We start from the raw sequence: 18911 nt of genomic DNA on the forward strand, positions 1-18911 counted from the left end.
AAAGTTTCTGACATAAAATAAGCAAATAACCACGGTGGACACTACTTTCACCCTCTACTATGTACCACATTTTATGCTAAATACTTGGCACGCACTATTTCATTGATGATGACACCATCCTAAAAAAGTCTTACACGCATCGAGCACTTGCTATTTGCTAGTCTCTGAGTGCTTTACCCATAGCAAATCATTTCACTCTTACCAAGACGCCTATGTGATGTCACAGTGGCTATCTTTTTTTTTTTAAGATTTTATTTATTTATTTGAGAGAGAGAGAGCATGCGCACAAGCTGGGGGAGGGACAGAAGGAGAAGCAGACTCCCCGCTGAGCAGGGAGCTAGATGCGGGGCTCAATTCCAGGACCCTGGGCTCATGACCTGAGCCAAAGGCAAATGATACTTAACCAACTAGAGCCGCCACCCAGGTGCCCCTTGACTATCACCTTTTACAGATAAGGGAACTGAGAGAGACACTCTTGCTTGAGGACACAGCTGGGAAGGGGCTGAGTTAGGACTCAAACTCAGGTCTCCTGGGTCAAAGCCAGTGCTACAACCACACAATAATAGGAGTGAGGTGCTGCGCAGGGGAGAAACCCTAGCTACACCTTACAGAAGAAACCAAGGCTCAGAGAGGTGCACCCCTTCTGCCCCCAGTTTCCTGGGACCTATTGTAAACATACGTATATCTCTGGAAGAAAAAAGTTTCATCCGGGCTCCAGCTTGCCTTCTCTGACTCTGCCCCAAACCTCTCCCTGTTTATGGGCTCCAACACAGTTCTCTAACCAGGAAATAAAAGGACCTAATAACAAAGCCCAGTAACCACATGATTGATAGCCATGGAATATTTCTCTTCAGCTACTGCCAACCTGTGCCGTGCTAAGTTAATTCCAAGCCCTAAAAATTAAGTGCCTTGTCCAGAGGCACTACAGTTCTTGAAACAGGGATGTTTGCTGCTTTGGGCTGCAAGAATTCAGCTTGACTGAGATCCAGGCAAGAGAGACGGTCAACAATAGAGGGCTGCGTTGACCCCAGGAGCACAGATGTCCATCAGAAATCATGGAAGAAATGGCCCCAGAAGAAATAAAAACCTTCCAATCTATTAGTGGAGGGAGATGGGATTTCCCAAGAGCCAAAAGTTGTAAGAAATCCACGGACAACAAAGTTCCTAGAGCCCAAATCCCATCCTGTTGCAGAGAAGGAAACTGAGGCCTGGAGATGGGAAGAGATTGCCCCAAGGTTGCTGTATCAGTCAGCTATTGCTGCATAACAAATGACCCCAAATTCAGCATCATAAAACAGCAAGCTTGTCACATTTCTTACGAGTCTGCGGGTCATCCAGGCAGTTCTTCTGGTCTCAGCTGGGTCATGCATGCATCTCTGGGCAGCAATGGGTTGGGTGGGTGGCTCTGCAGATTGTGGCCTTTCTAATGTGTTTGGGGTGGGTTGCCCATCAGAGGGTCCTGGCCGGCCTAGCCCAGGTTGGCTCATCTGCCCCAAAAGCTAGCTCAGGCTTCTTCCCATGGTGACTAGCCAGGGTTCCAAGACGATGAGAAGCAGCATTCAAGGCCTCTTGAGTCGAGACGAGAAATTGGCACAGCAGCCAACACCCACTGTCTCCCATGGCAAGTCACAGACCAAGGGCCAGCCCACATTCAAAGGGTGGTGAAACAGACTCCACCTCTTCTGGCAGGAGCTTTAAAGCCATCACAGAGATGGACAGAGCTTTGAAATCATGTTTGCACTCAAGGCGCCCAGGTGCCCCTTGACTATTTCCTTTTACAGATAAGGGAACTGAGAGAGACACTCTTGCCAGGGAAGAGTGGGGGTTAGAACTCAGGTTTCCTGGTTCCTGTCCAAAGCTCCTAATGACATCACTATGGACGATGGCTCTAAGAGGTGGCCCTCACCGTCCCCATTTTACCAAAGGAATCCGAGGCTCAGAGACCTGAAGAACTTGCCTATGATCTCACTTCTAGGAAGTGACAGAGATGAGATTTGTACTTAGCGCCTGGGACCTGGAACTTAGAAGCCTCGAGAAATGTTTTGCTCTCTACATGATGCCTCCAACATGCAGGAGAGGAAAAAAGGCCTTTGCTCATGGCAGGAAGTCTTGGGTTCGGGTCCCACTCTTCCACTTTATTGGCTGTGTGACCTTAGATACGTCACTCCACTTCTCTGAATCTCAGTTTCCTATCTTTAAAATGAGGATGCCAATGGTACCTACTTCTTAGAGTCCAAGGGGACCAAAGACTTGGTACATTACACACATTGTAATGTAATTGGCAGCTATGTTGATGATGATGAATTCTTTCCTGTGGTGTGTACACACACTGAGCTCCTTTGTGCAACTACACACACACACACACACACACACACGCATGCACTCACAAGGGTTGATTGCCTGTGAGCTTGGCATTTGGTGTGACAATGAGAAATCAAGAGGGTTCATCGGAAACCCTCTTGACTGGCGTCCACCTGACTGATTACACCCCCTCCTGCGGCGTGCAAGGGACTGTCGTGGTCGGTGGTAACAGGAAACCACAGGCTCCAGGGGAGGTCCTCCCCCATCACATGCCCGTTTCCTGCCCCCCTCAGCCCCTGCACACTCTTCCCAGCCCCAGCGATGGCAAGAGCAGCCGTGGGAGGGACCCCCAGCCCCCCAACCCGCCGTCTTGAGCTGGGACGGTGGCCTTGCCGGAGCACACCTATGAGCTCAGGGCATTCGGATGCAATTAGATCCAACATCCTGCGGAGACGCGGCTGCTCGTTTTATGAGTCTCTGACATGTGGTGGCCTCACGCACTTACTATTCAGCGGTGTTTATCGAGGGTCCACCGTGTGGCTGCTATCAAGTTAGATTACTCCAGGCCCGGAGATAACTCCCACAGATCTGGCCCTTCCCGCGAGCCAGACTCTCCACGTGCACAGTCTACGCAGCTAATTCCCAGAGCAACCAAGGAGTCCACACGATGTGGCCCCCATGTCACAGACAAAGCACAGATGCTCTGAGGGGCCCTCGACGGAGTGGGGGGGCGGGGTCAGGGTTGGGGCCTGGCTGTCTGAGGCTGAGCCCGTGGCCGGCACCAGCTCTCAGCCTGCCTCTCGGGGTGGAAGGACGTTATCCTGACGCAGCCAGCCTCCTTTGAGAGTTCTGGGGGTCAGCGGCCCGGTCAGTGCTGTGCTTTAGGCAGTGCGCCCTGGCCGCAGGCCCTGTCCCTGGTCCTGAAGGCCGTGGAGGGCGGCGGGGAGACCGGCGCCCCGACACCTGCCAGGTGCCTCCCTGGAGAGCTGGGGTGAGCCCTCGAGGTTCCCAACTGGTGGCTCTTTCCTGGAGGATGCTTCCTGTGCACAGCCCACGCGCCCCAGCCGGCGCCGGGTGTGCGGGGAGGGTGGAGGCAGATCCGCCGAGGAGTACCAGGCTTTACAAGGGCTGCCTTCAATGTGTGTGTCAGGATGCGGCTGCGGAGTGACAGGGACACGGCCAGCAGCTGTCAGCTCCTGTGGGGACAGCTCTGTAACATCTTCCTCCAGCAATGCAGAGCCCCGGGCCCACCACCTCCTGCGTGTGTGTGTGTGTGTGTGTGTGTGTGCGTACGCCACCCCCACAGGCACACACCACACATCACACACGTGTCGTAACGTACACACTGCACAAACACCATGCCATACACACACCACCATCATACACACACCACACCATACACACACTGCATACACACACTATGCCATACACACATCACATACACACACTACACCATACACATACCACAGACACACACTACACTATACACACACCGCAGACACACACTGCCATCATACACACATTGCCTGCACACACCACACATCATACGCACACTGTATACACACACCATATACACACCACACCATACACACACCGCATGCACACACCACCATCATACACACACCGCACACACACACCACACACCATACGCACGCCGCAGACACACACCCACCATCATACACACAATAAACAAATGTTTATTGTTCCTGGCCCTAATTACTTCCTTTAACAACTCTCCAAAAAAAAAAAAAAACTCTCCATAATATTATCCCCATTTTCCAGGTGAAGACACTGAAGATCAGAGAGGTTAAACCACTTTCTCAGAGTCACCCAGCTAGAAATCGTCAGCTTGAGGATTGGAACCAGAGCCCATTCTCTTAGCACAGCCCCTCAAGATGGAGCAAAATCACTGGGATGGTTGAGGACTGAGTTTTTCCTAGGCAAACCAGCTAGGAGCTGCTGGGTGTTCTCCTGGTCCATGATGCTGGGTGGGAAATGTCTTGTCATTGACTTTGAGAAACCTTTGCGTGCCATGTTCAGAGACTGCCCTGTCCAGCAATGTGGAAATGAGAAGCAGCTCCACCCGTGGGTGGTCCCAGAGGAAAGGCATGTCCAGCACGGGAGTCTCACCCTTCTGTTTCTCTCCAGGGATGAGAGGGAGATTGGCGGAGATGGGGGGAGGTGAAGAAACCAGAGAAAGGAGGGAAAGAGGTGGTGGAGCACAGTGCCTGAGCCTCCTCCACACTGAAATCACAGCACGGCAGTGCCTTTGGGTCCTGGCCGCTGGTGCAGCTTCTTGGGGAGTTTTGAGAGATGCTAACCCCCGTGGCCCATCTTGGGGGGACCCAAGATGCTGAGGGTCTGGTTGGTCTGGGATGCAGCCTCAGCATCATGGGGAGGTTGAAATCTCTGCAGAGAGACTCACATGCAGCCAGGACTGAGTCCACCAGCAGAGGCAGAGTCCTGAGGCTGACCTCAACAAGGTGCCTGGTGAATGTCTCGGGGAGAGGGGAGGAGGGAAGAGAAGAAGGGAAGCACAAAAAAAAGCAGTAAGAAAACTGTTCATTTTTTATGCATTCAGGTGTCCTTTTAGGGAGCCAGAAAGATCGGTCTTCTATGTCCTCCCTGGAGCTGACATGGTTTCTTGTCCTGTCTGCCATTTTATCAAATTTAATTGAAACCAAATGAGCACGGGGCCGCAGGGATCCTCAGCAATTTCACGACACCAAGGGGTGTCTGGTGCTGATTGTGGCATTGTGATGGAGCACAGAGGCCTCGGGATCTGGGCCTCTCTGGACTCTGTTTACTCCTCTGTAAAGTGGGATTCACAACATCACTATGTGGTTGAGGGGATCCAATGAGAAATGGACACAAAGGAACTCTGCAAGATCTTTTTAGAAAAGTTTTAATGCACCTAACACTGCATTTATGGACTTCAATTCTCTTCCCCCTCCCCTCTCCTTATTTAAGTCTATGGTTTATTTAACCACCGTCTCTACTGTCCCATGGAGGTCCAGCCTTAATTGCATCACAGGGCTTTCTTAGTCATTTAAACTCTCTGAGCCTTAGTGTGCCCAGTCTGGAAAATGGAAAAAGTTCACCATAATTCAACCGTGTAAATGACATTTCTCTTGCCTGTGCCGAGCCCTGTGCTGGGCTCCAGGGATTTGGGGGAGAACAGCGTGTGGTTTCAGGGAGTATGGGCAATTGGTGTGGGAGCCGACAGAGGTTCTTCTTTTTATTTTTAAGATTGTATTTATCTATTCATGAGAGACACAGAGAGAGAGGCAGAGGCAGAGGGAGAGGGAGAAGCAGGCTCCCTGCGGAGAGCACAGTGTGGGACTTGATCCTCGGTCTCCAGAATCATGCCCTGGGCCAGAAGCAGACACTCAACCGCTGAGCCACCCACGCGCCCCACTGACTGAGCCTCTGCCTTCCCACCATGTAGTTTGGATTCTGACTATCCTCCAGGACCAGCTGATTGAGCGCCAGGATGCTCCTTCACCCACCACTGGGTGCCTTGGTTTGTTTCTCTGGGACATGGGTGAGGATAGTAGTGCTTACAGGGTTCGTCCCAGGGTAGAAATGGTGTGTGAAGGCATGCAAGGAGCCTTATGGAAAACATGGCTAGTTATCATATGGCTGTAAATGCGGATGAGGTAATATTTTTCAAACATCCCCGCCTCCAACAGAGGAACCCTGAGGGATCTTAAAATGTTTTCAAGCAGAGAGATGAGCTCTGTCTTTATTCCAGATGAAGGGACCAGCACAGGATAAGGCAGGTCTAGAAGCTTCAAAGGATCTGGTTTGCAAAGACGTTTGAGACAGTAGACGTGGGCTGGAAGCCCGACAGTGTACCCCCCACCACACACACACACACACACACCCGGAAGTCCAGGAAGGCTGAGAAACTGGACTTTATTCTGTGGGCTTAATTTTGCTTTTTCCACAGCCCCATTCTATTACCAGCCACTTCTGATTTTTCCCCCTTAAACTGCATATAAATTGGCTTGTTTTTTCACTTGGCTTACTCTAAGCAAAATAATGTCCATGAAATTAGAAGTTTGATGTGCAGACCATATATATTTATATATTTTTTTCTAATTCACATTTAAATAAAAACATACCATTAGACATTTTCAAATACCTTGGTCTAGCTAAAATTATCTCGTGAACGCCCCTGGAAAGCCTTTTAAAGGCAAGATTTCTAAGCAAGGGTCAGCCATTTGTTTAAAAAGGAATAAAGAAAAGCAAGGTGGCTTGCTCATCATTTCTTTCTACAACCTCTGTGGAATATTAACTGCAGCTCAACACTTACAAAGCTCACCTACCACGTTCCCCCCACATCCCAGCCCCTGATTGGCCGAGGTAAGGGGGCACCTGCTGCCCAGGACCCACAGTCTACACCATGCTTAGGCATACACTGCCCTCTGCCGACCAAGAGAATTACTTCACCAGAGAAGGATTTGCTAATCTGAGTCTGAATCAAATTTGTATTCTATCCTCACCTCTTTGGCTCTCTAGACCCTAGTGAAAGCAATAATGGGGATCCCTCAAGCTGTTTTATCCTTTTTGAAGAGGTAATACACACATGATTCAAAACCCAAAAGTACAGAAGAATCTACCATGAAAATTGTTTCCCCTCCTTTCCGCGGCAAACAGCCCCCCTCCTGTTCCCCGCCCCAGAGGCAACCACGGAAACTAGAGTGTCTTATGAATCCTTCTCAGACACTTTTCTTTTTTTCTCAAGATTTTGCTTTTAAGTAATGCTTTTAAGCATGGGGCTTGAACTCACAAACCCAAGATCAAGAGTCACAAACTCCATCAACTGAGCCAGCCAGGTACCCAGACTCTTTTTAAGTATGTCCAAAAACATAACAGAAACTTTCAGGGCACCTGGGTGGCTCAGTCAGTAAAGCGTCCACCTTGGGCTCAAGTTATAATCCCAGGGACCTGGGACCAAGCCCCATGTTGGGCTCTCTGCTCAGTGGAGAGCCTGCTTCTCCCTCTCCCTCTGCCTCCCGCTACCCCGGCTCATGCTCTCTCCCTCCTCCCTCCCTGTCAAACAAATAAATAAAATCTTTAAAAGAAAAACAAAGAAACTTTCTATCTAACAAAATAAAGCCCCCGAGACTAAGTCACCAGTTTAATGCTGGTTTTATTACATACTCTATTATACACCATCAATAATGACAACAAAATGAAGCAGATTTAATTGCTATCAGGAAGTGTAAAATGTTTAGGAGACAATCCTTTAACACAGGGAGTCTGTAGAGAGAAGAAATATTATCTTGATAGGAAAACAAAAGTTGAAATGATGGGTGTAATCAAATGGACTTTAGTGATGCTGTCATAAGAACATAAGGCGTTGCAACATGCCAGGGGCAGTGAGATGGGGCTTCCTCATCCTGCAGATTTTTTTTGTAATGTTTTTCACACTTTCTGATACCAGACTGAAGCTAGTCACACTTTTTTCAAGAATTTTTTTTAATTTAGAAGGGAGGGACAGAGGGAGAAGGAGACAGAGAATCTCAGGCAGACTCCCCACTGAGCATGGAGCCAGACATGGGGCTCAATCTCATGACCCTGAGATCATGACCTGAGCCGAAATGAAGAGTCTCACACTCCACCAACCGAGCCACCAGGCACCCTTAGGCACACTTCTTGGAGACAGGTACACATGGCTTTCATGGGACATCGTGTAAAATAGTGGTTCACATCTCAGACTTTGGCATCCAACAGACCTTGGGTCTGATTCTTTTGTGATGTTGGGCAAGTGGTTTCTCCCAGTTGGGTCTCAGTTTCCCAGTCTATAAATTTGGGGATGATCCTAAGTCTTAGTGTGTGAAGTTGTTGTTTGAGTGCTTAAGCCTCACTGGGCAGCGTTGTTGTCATTCAAAAGCTCCCTGGGGGTCTTGGGAGATTTTTTCTCAGATATCTGGCCCTGGAAGGAGCAGGAGGATATGCCTGGAGCAGAATCATGGTGGAGATTGAGAGGGAGCTGCAACCCAGCCGGCCAAGGCCATGGGCTGACACCGGAGTGGCTTATCAGGCAATGTAGGGGTGTCATGGTGCCAAGCTTGATTCTTGATTTTTTTAAAGATTTTTATTTATTTGTTTGACAGAGAGAGAGACAGCATATCGAAGAAAAATGGAGGATGTAGGCAATCAGGGGCAAGGAAGTGGGTGGGGCAGAAATCATTTGGGGCAGCTCCGGTCATTTAAGTTTTCCAACTGATCTGTGGGAGCAAGTGCTGAAAGCAGCCAGGACGAGAGGACTTCCCCTCCCAAGGTTGATGCAAGTAAGTCTATTTAGGGCCAAGGCTCCAGGCAGAGATGAGGTCAGAGCTACAGCCCACAAGGGCTACAAGCCTTACAAGGGCTTCCATTAGTCCTCGGAGAGATTCATGAGTAACTGATTGTGGTTGGCGTGTAAAACACTGGGTTTGAAAGAGACAGTAAGAGATGAAGCTGTGAGGAGGTAAGGGGGTGCAGAAACTAGGTCCAGGGAGCCTTGGAAGCTAGGATCCAAGTTTGCCTTCTACCCTGAGAGGAGGTGCCCCTTATTAGTCATTGAAGTAAAATTTGCATAACGTGACCTTAACCATTTTAACTTCTACAGTTCAGTGGCATTTAGTACATTCACACTGTTGTGGGATCAACACCTCCATCTGGTTTTAAAGCACTTTCATCCTCCCCAAAACAAACCCCACACCTGTTAAGCCAGAGGACTCCGTTCCTCCCAGACCCTTCCTCCCAGCCCTTGGCAACCACTGAGCTGCTCTCTGCCTCTCTGGCTTTACCTACTCTGGGTATTTCCTCGCAGTGGAGTCATGCACCGGGTGGCCTTTTGCGACAGGATTCTTCCATTTGGCAGGAAGTGCAAGGTGCATCCACGGTGTAGTGAGCGTCCTTGCTGCATTCCACTTGCTGAATGACAGTCCATTGTCAGGGATACACCCCATTTTGCTTCTCCATCCATCTGTTCTGTGAAGGGGGCAGATTTCTGTTTGGGAAGGACTCATCTGGTTGCCGAGGGGAGAGACTGGGGCCAGGCAAGGAGGTGCTGGCTGTCCCACAGCCCAGCTGAAAGGAGATGGAGAAGAACTCCAGGCAGTGGCCGAGGGGACGGGGGAGGAGACCCAGAAGCGGAGATCTCCTGGCAGGAGCTCCAGGAAAGCCTTGCTGGCAGCAGAGAGGGTCTGGCCCTGGGGCGTCCTCCTGGAGTGGGACCTGTGATACCCACTTCCAGTCCCATCCAACCCATCCGGCTGCCGGCACCTCTCCACCTCCCGATCCTTCCGGAGTCACACTGACATCCTGATTTCTCTGTGCCTCCCTGGAGGGTCTCTGGACCACATCTCACCTGGGACCTTAGTGGGAAGCCCTTGCTCTTCCCTGGGGCCAGTCTCTCAGCCGCTAAGTCTGCGTTTTCTTTCTTTTTTCTTTTTTTAATAGGTTTTTTTTAACGTATATTCTTTTATTGGAGTTCGATTTGCCAACATACAATATAACACCCAGTGCTCATCCCGTCAAGGGCCTCCCTCAGTGCCCATCACCCAGTCACCCCATCCCCCCGCCCACCTCCCCTTCTACTACCCCTTGTTCATTTTTGAACATTAGGAGTTAGGAGTTAGGAGTTTCTCATGTTTTGTCACCTTCTCTGATATTTCCCACCCATTTTCTCTCCTTTCCTTTTTAATCACTTTCACGATTTGTCATATTCCCCAAATGAATGAGACCATATAATGTTTGTCCTTCTCTGATTGACTTATTTCACTCAGCATAACACTCTCCCACTTTGCTTTTGTCCATCAAAGCAAATGGTGGGTATTTGTCATTTCTAATGGCTGAGTAATATTCCATTATATACATAGACCACATCTTCTTTATCCATTCATCTTTCTATGGACACCGAGGCTCCTTTCAGTTTGGCTATTGTGGACATTGCTGCTGTAAACATTGGGGTGCAGGTGTCCCGGTGTTTCACTGCATCTGTATCTTTGGGGTAAATCCCCAGCAGTGCAATTGCTGGGTCGTAGGGCAGGTCTATTTTTAACTCTTGGAGAAACCTCCACACAGTTTTCTAGAATGGCTGCACCAGTTCACATTCCCACCTACAGTGCAAGAGGGTTCCCCTTTGTCCGCATCTTCTCCAACCTTTGTTGTTTCCTGTCTTGTTAATTTTCCCCATTCTCACTGGTGTGAGGTGGTATCTCATTGTGGTTTGGATTGGTAGTTCCCTGATGGCCAGCGATGCGGGGCGTGTTCTCATGTGCTTGTTGGCCGTGTCTCTGTCTTCTTCTGTGAGATTTCTGTTCATGTCTTTTGCCCATTTCATGATTGGATTGTTTGTTTCTTTGCTCTTGAGTTTTATAACTTCTTTATAGATCTTGGAAACTAGTCCTTTATCTGAGAGGTCATTTGCAAATATCCTCTCCATTCTGTAGGTTGTCTTTTAGTTTTGTGGACTGTTTCTTTTTTTATCTTGATGAAGTCCCAATAGTTCATTTTTGCTTTTGTTTCCCTTGCCTTTAGGGATGTATCTTGCAAGAAGTTGCTGTGGCCAAGTTCAAAAAGGGTGTTGCCTGTGTTCTCCTCTAGAATTTTAATGGAATCTTGTCTCACATTTAGATCTTTCATCCATTTTGAGTTTATCTTTGTGTATGGTGCAAGAGAATGGTCTAGTTTCATTCTTCTGCATGTGGATGTCCAATTTTCCCAGCACCATTTATTGAAGAGACTGTCTTTTTTCCAGGGATAGTCTTTCCTGCTTTGTCGAATATTAGTTGACCATAGAGTTGAGGGTCCACTTCTGGATTCTCTATTCTGTTGCATTGATCCATGGGTCTGTTTTTGTGCCAGTACCACACTGTCTTGATGACCACAGCTTTGTAGTACAACTTGAAATCCGGCATTGTGATACCCTGGCTCTGGTTTTCTTTTTCAATATTCCCCTATTCAGGGTCTTTTCTGATTCTACACAAATCTTAAGATTCTTTGTTCCAACTCTCTGAAGAAAGTCCATGGTATTTTGTTAGGGGTTACATTAAATGTGTAAATTGTCCTGGGTAGCATGGAAATTTTCACAATATCAATTCTTCCAACCCACGAGCACGGAATATTTTTCCATCTCTTTGTGCCTTCCTCAATTTCTTTCAGGAGTGTTCTGTAGTGTTTAGGGTATAGATCTTTTCCCTCTTTGGTTAGGTTTATTCCTAGGTATCTTATGCCTTTGGGTGCAATTGTAAATGGGACTGACTCCTTAATTTCTCTTTCTTCGGTCTCATTGTTAGTGTATAGAAATGCCACTGACTTCTGGGCATTGATTTTGTATCCCGCCATACTGCCGAATTGCTGTATGAGTTCTAGCAATCTTGGGGTGGAGGCTTTTGGGTTTTCTATGTACGGTATCGTGTCATCTGCGAAGAGGGAGAGTTTAACTTCTTCTTTGCCAATTTGAATGCCTTTACTGTCTTTTTGTTGTCTGATTGCTGAGGCTAGGACTTCTAGTACTATGTTGAATAGCAGTGGTGAGAGTGGACATCCCTGTCGTGTTCCTGGTCTTAGGGGAAAGGCTCCCAGTGTTTTCCCATTGAGAATGATATTTGCTGTGGGCTTTTCGTAGATGGCTTTTAAGATGCTGAGGAATGTTCCCTCTATCCCTACACTCTGAAGAGTTTTGATCAGGAATGCATGCTGTATTTTGTCAAATACTTTCTCTGCATCTATTGAGAGGATCGTGTGGTTCTTGTTTTTTCTCTTGTTGATATGATCTATCACATTGATTGTTATACGAGTGTTGAAACAACCTTGCATCCTGGAGGATAGAAAGGGACAGAATACTTCCAAACTCGTTTTATGAGGCCAGCATCACCTTAATTCCAAAACCAGACAAAGACCCCACCAAAAAGGAGAATTTAGACCAATATCCCTGATGAACACAGATGCAAAAATTCTCAACAAGATACTAGTCAATAGGATCCAAGAGTACATTAAGATTACTCACCATGACCAAGTGGGATTTATTCCCGGGATGCAAGTTTGGTTCAACACTAAGTCTGCATTTGCACCTTGGTTGCTGAGGATGGTCCGGAGGCAGGGCCCCTGGATGGCCTCAGTGTATCAAATGCAGAAGGACAGGTGAGCAAAATGCCAGCTTGTTCTCCGAGGTGGGTAGGGGATAAATTACCAGTATTTGCATATATTGGTGAAAACCCGACTATCAAAAAGGTGGATCCAGGGACGTCTGGGTGGCTCAGTGGTTGAGCACCTGCCTTTGGCTTGGGGCTTGATCCCAGGGTCCTGAGATCGAGTCCCGTATCAGCCTCCCTGCAGGGAGTCTGCTTCTCCCTCTGCCTATGTCTCTGCCTCTCTCTGTGTGTCTCTCATGAATAGATAAATTTTTTTAAAAAGTGGATCCAGGAGGATATGGCAGAGAATAACCTTATTCTTCCACTGCTCATTCATTCATGGTCTACTTTTGTGTTTGTTTCGGGGAGGGGGTGGTTGGCACTTCCTGGGGTGAAAGCTTCATTCTTATAGGCCTTCTGGTCTTCTTATCATGGAGTCCTGAATCTCGCTCTTTTCCAAATTTCCTGTGCCCTCCATGGGGCTCCTCAGGCTGGGAGAATTCTGGGGTTAGGGAGAGCCCAGTGGGCTGCTTCCTTCTCACGAGAAAGCCTGGCCAGAGAGTACTGTCCTGTTATGGAAGATGCAGAGTGCCAGGGGTTTTCTATTATGGAGAATTTGATGAGGACAGAGCCCCCTAAGTCTGGCTGCTCTCGGCTTTCCCTTCTGCTGGATCCCATCATCCTCTCAGGATGGGGAATGCTGAGACCCGCTGTGGCTCCTATCTTCAGTGTCCACCTCTGGCCCCAGGAAACGTGAGTCTCCTGCTCACTCTCATCAATGATGGGCAGCTCACACTCCCAATGCCTCTCCTCTCTTGGCTCTGCCTCAAGGCAGGCAGGCACCTCCCATCTGACTTTTGTTATCACTCTTCTCTTGGTGAGCATCAAATGCAGTCACTGTTCCTCAAACCCCAAAGACACCTGCCAAGCCACCAAGAGTGTCCGTGAAGCCCTCTCTCAATTGGCTGAAGGGGAGGTGATACATTTTCTTCCCTCCCCCTTCTTCTTCTTAAGTGATGCTCTCTCGGAGGTGGCTCTTCCCGTAAGCCTCTGCAGTGGCCCCAAGAAATCCTTTCCCCTCTATAAGCTAGAGGTAGGAGAGATGGGGCTCAGATCGGAAGAGATCATAGATGGTGGTGGCAGGAGCCACTGGTGCCCTCTCTGAGCCCTGCTGCACCTGCCACTGGATGCTCACCATGGCTTCCTACTGCAAGTCTCTTTTAAGAAGGTCAGAAGTGCTGGGGTTTGACACCCCTAAAAGCAGCCCTCAGCCAATGAGGGATGAGGATGGAGGATAAAATCCCAGTTCCTTCTCCCTCATGGTATGTTCTACACCATTGTTCACAGTTCCCGAAGGACTAAGCCCAATGCCCACAGTGGGACTCTCCCCTCTATGACTATGCATCGGCTCTTTTCTTTCCTCCTATCTAGCTTCCATACCAGAGCTGCCTGGGGTGGCCTCCCAGATCAACCAGACCACGAGAGACACTCAACTTTGCTCAGCTCTGCTTCCAGAGGACCCAATTTCAGTCAAAAGCCCTTTTAAAAAGTAGGCATGCTCAGAACCTATTTGCTTATTCCTAGCTTGAGGGACCTCTGCTGAAATCCCAGGACAATAGAAGTTGCAATGAATAGTCTGTTGCACACTGTTTACAAAAGACATTCACATAAGTCAGTGTTTCTCAACCTTAGCACAATTGACATTTTCGACAAGATAATTCTTTATTGTAGGAGGGTACTTGTACGGTGTAGGATGTTTCACAGTATCCTTGTCATCCACTCCCCAGTGGCACCCCAGTTGGGACAACCATGTCTCTAGACATTGCTAACTGTCTCCTAAGGACAAAATCACCCCTAGTTGAGAACCACTGATGGAAGTCATCTGATGTCATTGTGTCAACAGCAGCCTGAAGAGAGCATGATCATGGCAAACATGATGATGGTGAGGATGGTGACGATGGTGAGGATGATGGTGGTGGTAGTGATGTTCATGATGACACAGCAACATGACATAATGTTCAGACGACTTAACCATACTTGCTGAGGTGCTGTGAGTGAATCTGGCATTTGATCCTAGATTTTCAGCATGCCTTACCTCACTCGGAAAGCCCATGACATAGACTGGAAATTCACAGACAAGGAACTTCAGAAAAACCGGAGCCCTCCATGCCAGCATCAGAGCCAAGAATCAAACCAAAGCTTGCTGATTTCCAAGGCAGTGTGCTCTTTCCGGTGCACTGCTGCTTTCTACTTTACAAAGGACAAAGAGTGATGCTAGGGTTTTCAAATGAAAGCTACTTGCCCCCTTGAAAATGCTTCTGCTGCATTTAGATCATTGAAATGAGTGATAGTGTAAAGCCAAGTTGTAGACTCTCTGGAACTCACCGTTAACCAGCAGATCAGCTGTGAAGTCAGCTTAAGGAATAAATATTGGCGATCTACCATGTTTCACACCAGTCTAATCCAGCCCTTTCGTGAACGATTGATGTTTTCATGGTTCTTAGAGTTAAGAGGCTCTTCCCTATCACGGGTCAAGAGCCGACATCAACTGCACCATTTCTGCTGTCAAATAGACTCTCTGGCAGGCTCTTTCATGCCCTAGCATTTATCTAGCACCTATGGTGTGCAAGAGAAGGTGGCAACTCCAGGATTTCAATACAGTAGGGTTTAGAAGCCGTAGCCTTAGCTGGAAATGGGCAGAGGGTATATCTCTAGGGGCTCTGTCCTGAAGCCACACATGCAAAGCCAGGGGACGCCTTTTATTAGGAGAAAGTGTTTTGGAGGTGGTGCAAAGGAAGCTGGTGGAGGTTATGGGGGGCAGTTAGAATCTCCCTAAGTCAGCTCTCAGGACAACTTTACATGAGCAATGTGAGAGGTGCTGGAGAGGACATCACTTGGAATAAAATACATCGCCTGGCCTCTGGAAGCCACCCTTACACAATGTTCCTTGTGTTTCAGTTGCTTTGTTCTTACTACTAGAAGCAGCAGTTTAGGTTGTTTCTACCCCCTTCTCCCTGTCCTCCCACACCGGGGAAGGAGAACACCGCCCTGGGGCACTGGGTGAAGCTGTGGGGTGGGGGACAAGGTAGGGGGCTATCCTCACTCTGCATCAGTTCTAGAAACTTTGATTAGGGCCATTTCCTGGAATGCCTCTCCTCAGGCAGTGTCTTGTCTGCTCCCACTCCAAGCAAGATGACATCCAAACACATAAACTTGGCTCCTACAAGCTCTCTAGACTTCCATGCCTGTACCCACAGCAGGGAAACACTGACCACCAGGCAAGTTCCTCCAGGACCCATGATCTCATTCCCTATCTCCTTCACTTGTGCTTTGCCTTCTCACCAGCCCTGCTTATCAACCTTAGAGCCCTCTAATCTTTCTTGAGGAAGCAAGCACCATCTCCTCCAAGGAGGCCTCCAGGATGCCCCCCAGTCACCTCTCTCTGCACTCACCTTGATCGTTAACTGCTACCACAATTCCTGGTTTCTTAGTCTAAATCTACCACTGCTTTGTGGTTCTTGTATCCCCTGACACAAGCTTGGCATACCTGAGGTGTTCAAAAATATTAGGAAGAGGGACACAAGAGAAGGAGAAAGACATAAGAAGGAAGTGGAGAAGGAGAATGGAGGGAAAGAGGCATGAGTTCATATGTGCCTGCACCCAACACTGAATTAGTTGGCACTCTTTCAATGAGAAATCCGTTTTTATCCAGCACGCCTCCCATAACACATGTTTCTGTGGCACACTGAAGTGCTTTCTGGATTATTAACTGTCCATTGCAGTCCTGATATTTAGTGTCAGGGTGCTTGCTTGCATTTGTCTTTGGAAATGTGTCATCCTTTCACGTTATGAATATTGATAGCAGGTTTGAGTGTATTTCGGGAGTAAGATGCCTCCATCCCGCCCTCCGCCCCATCGCCTAAACGTAATAGATACCGGGTTTGATTCTGAAGACTTTGCCACATAATGAGGGGAAGGCTCATTTCACCTGACATGAAGATGCAGGTTCTACTTAGGAAGCAGTCAGCTTGTTCCACAGCAGAGAAGAATGGAAGACCCATGCTACACCCCCAGCATGTAGCCCAGTGCCCGGCACTCAGCTCCACTGGCAGTGAAGGCAGTTCTACTTACAATTCAGCATTCAATCATGCAAGAAGCTCCTTGCAGGGAAGACCATCTCCTGCATGAGTCTTCAAAACCCCAGTCCCTCCCCAAACCCAGGGGCTGTGCGTGTTTGCAGGCAGGATCAGCGTGTCCTGGTCACATCTGTGGTCTCCGCCTACCTCACCCCTAGTTCCTAGCCTGGTGCCTGCCATCTAGTGTGCCTCACAAATGTGTGTTGTCTGAAAAAAAAAAAAAAAGAATCAAAGGCTTGTTTAATGCCCATAACTGAGTTTCACAAGACTCCTCCTTTTCTCTCTGCCCTGCCCCCAGCCTCAACCTGAGCAACAGTGACATCCTGACTATCTATGATGGTGACGAGGTCATGCCTCACATCTTGGGGCAATACCTGGGGAACAGTGGCCCCCAGAAGCTGTACTCATCCACGCCGGACCTGACCATCCAGTTCCACTCAGACCCTGCTGGCCTCATCTTTGGGAAGGGCCAAGGATTTATCATGAACTACATAGGTAAGTGTCTCCACCCATCCATTTGTAGATGTGTCTATTTAGATGGCTTCTTCTAGATACATCTCTTTGAGGGTTCTGTGCTACATGGTCTTTTAATGGCACAGTAAATATGTGTAGCTATTAAGCATTTGGGCTGTCTGGTCAGAAGACCAGGGTTTGAGTTTTAGTACTTCAATACTGCCATCAATGGCTCTATGATCTTGGCCAAGTCACTTAACCTCTCTGAGCACCCTTTTGGTCATCTGTAAAATGGAAAAACTGATAGCCACTCCAGAGGGTCAATATCAGGATTTAGTAGATGCTACCTCGTGACTTCCTGATTCCTGCTGTTCCCCTTGTAGTCAGCTGAGATTTTATATCATCAGCACACTCTCCTGTGCTTGCAACTTCTCAAAACACTGTCTCTGCCATCTTGCGTGAACTGAAGCTGGACTCTCCCTAAGGGCTCTTCTTCCCCTGCAGCCCCATCCAATGGAGACCATGCTTTCTCTCCCACCTCCTGTACTGTAGGACCTAGAGAGGCAAGAGGCATCTTCCTCACTTTTTGACGGAGCTTCCAAACCATTTCTCTCACCCTCACATTAAAACAGAAACAAAACCAAAAATCTGCTGTGAAGCTCCAAGCTCGGTTCACACTTGGCCATCCAACACCTCTGTGGAAGCACCCACAGTCTTCCCTCTTCCTTCCCCACCTGTGACTCCCCCTTCTTCGTTGCTGGCTCTGTCACCCTGCTCTGAACAGTGGCAGGTCCCAAGCTCTACCCTGAGTCCTGTCCCGTGTCTGTCTAACTCACTCCCAGGCACTGTCATCCAGTCCTTTGGCTGTAAGCAATGCCTCTCTGTGTTTCATCGGCCCCCAGTATGTACCTCCAACTTTGACCTCTCCCATGAGCTGTCTACTCAAGTCTGTGCGAACTCTCCTCTTGCATGTCTAACTGGCATCTCAGATTTAATATGGCCCGAACAGAACTCCCTCTGTCCCTACTCCCAATCCACCACCACCCAACTGCTTCTGCTGCTGCTTCTGTCCCTCTGCCCATCCCAGGAGATGAAACTAGAGCTCTCCCAGTTTCTGACTGCTTCCTCTTTGCCTGCCCCATAACCAACCCATTCTTTCAACTCTACTTCTACAATACTCTCAAATCCAAGCACTTCTGCTCATCCTTTCATGGCCAGCACCCAAGCTGCCAGCAGTCAGGAGACTGGAACACCATGAAATCCCACTAATCCCAGCCCAGAAAGAGTTTGAATGGACAGAGTGTCTGCTTAAACCCTGTCACATCATAGCAGAAGAAGCCATGGACCACCAAGGATAAAGGACTTGCTCCTTGGGGGCAGATCTGAGGCTCACACCCAGGCTTCCTGGCTCCTGGACCTTAGCATTTCTCCACACCTGATATTCTTGGCAACAGCCAAGAACTTGGAAGACACACGGGGTACTTAAGACCTCACCTCTTTTGGCATCCAAGATTGTGGGTGGCTGCATCCTGAGGATTTCAATGGGCAAGATTTGTCCAGCAATCAGAGAACTTGTTTGGGTCACCCAAGAATGGAGTGGACAGCTCATGAAAAGGGGGGAAAAAGGAGGTTTCATTCTGCCAAGTGTCCCCCCACCACGCCTACCATCAAAGACCCTCTGGCTTAATCCAGATTTTGTGTCTGTGGTTCCTTCTTCTTCCTGGCTTGAATATTTGCCCATCCATCTCTAATATAAAGTGTTCTCTGTGTCTCATCTCTTGCCTCTAAAATACAAACCCTTTCCCTGACCATGCATGTGAAAATAAGTCCCTTGCCTTTTTATTTGTTTGTTTCCAGCTGGTAGATGTTTCTCATCCCTGCCCGCTCT

General features: G+C 48.4%; 1 protein-coding gene across 8 annotated transcripts in view; it reads left to right on the forward strand.

Annotated features, from left to right (window-relative positions):
• Positions 1–18911, forward strand: part of SEZ6L (seizure related 6 homolog like) — a 188992-nt gene that overhangs the window by 140339 nt on the left and 29742 nt on the right. For all 8 annotated transcript variants that reach the window (XM_077874113.1, XM_077874114.1, XM_077874115.1 and 5 more), the window contains exon 10: positions 16869–17065. In XM_077874113.1, coding sequence (XP_077730239.1) covers positions 16869–17065 — 197 coding nt within the window. The remainder of the gene's footprint in view (positions 1–16868; positions 17066–18911) is intronic.

The sequence above is a fragment of the Canis aureus genome, chromosome 27 (genome assembly GCF_053574225.1).
Source record: "Canis aureus isolate CA01 chromosome 27, VMU_Caureus_v.1.0, whole genome shotgun sequence".
Taxonomy (NCBI): Eukaryota; Metazoa; Chordata; class Mammalia; order Carnivora; family Canidae; genus Canis; species Canis aureus.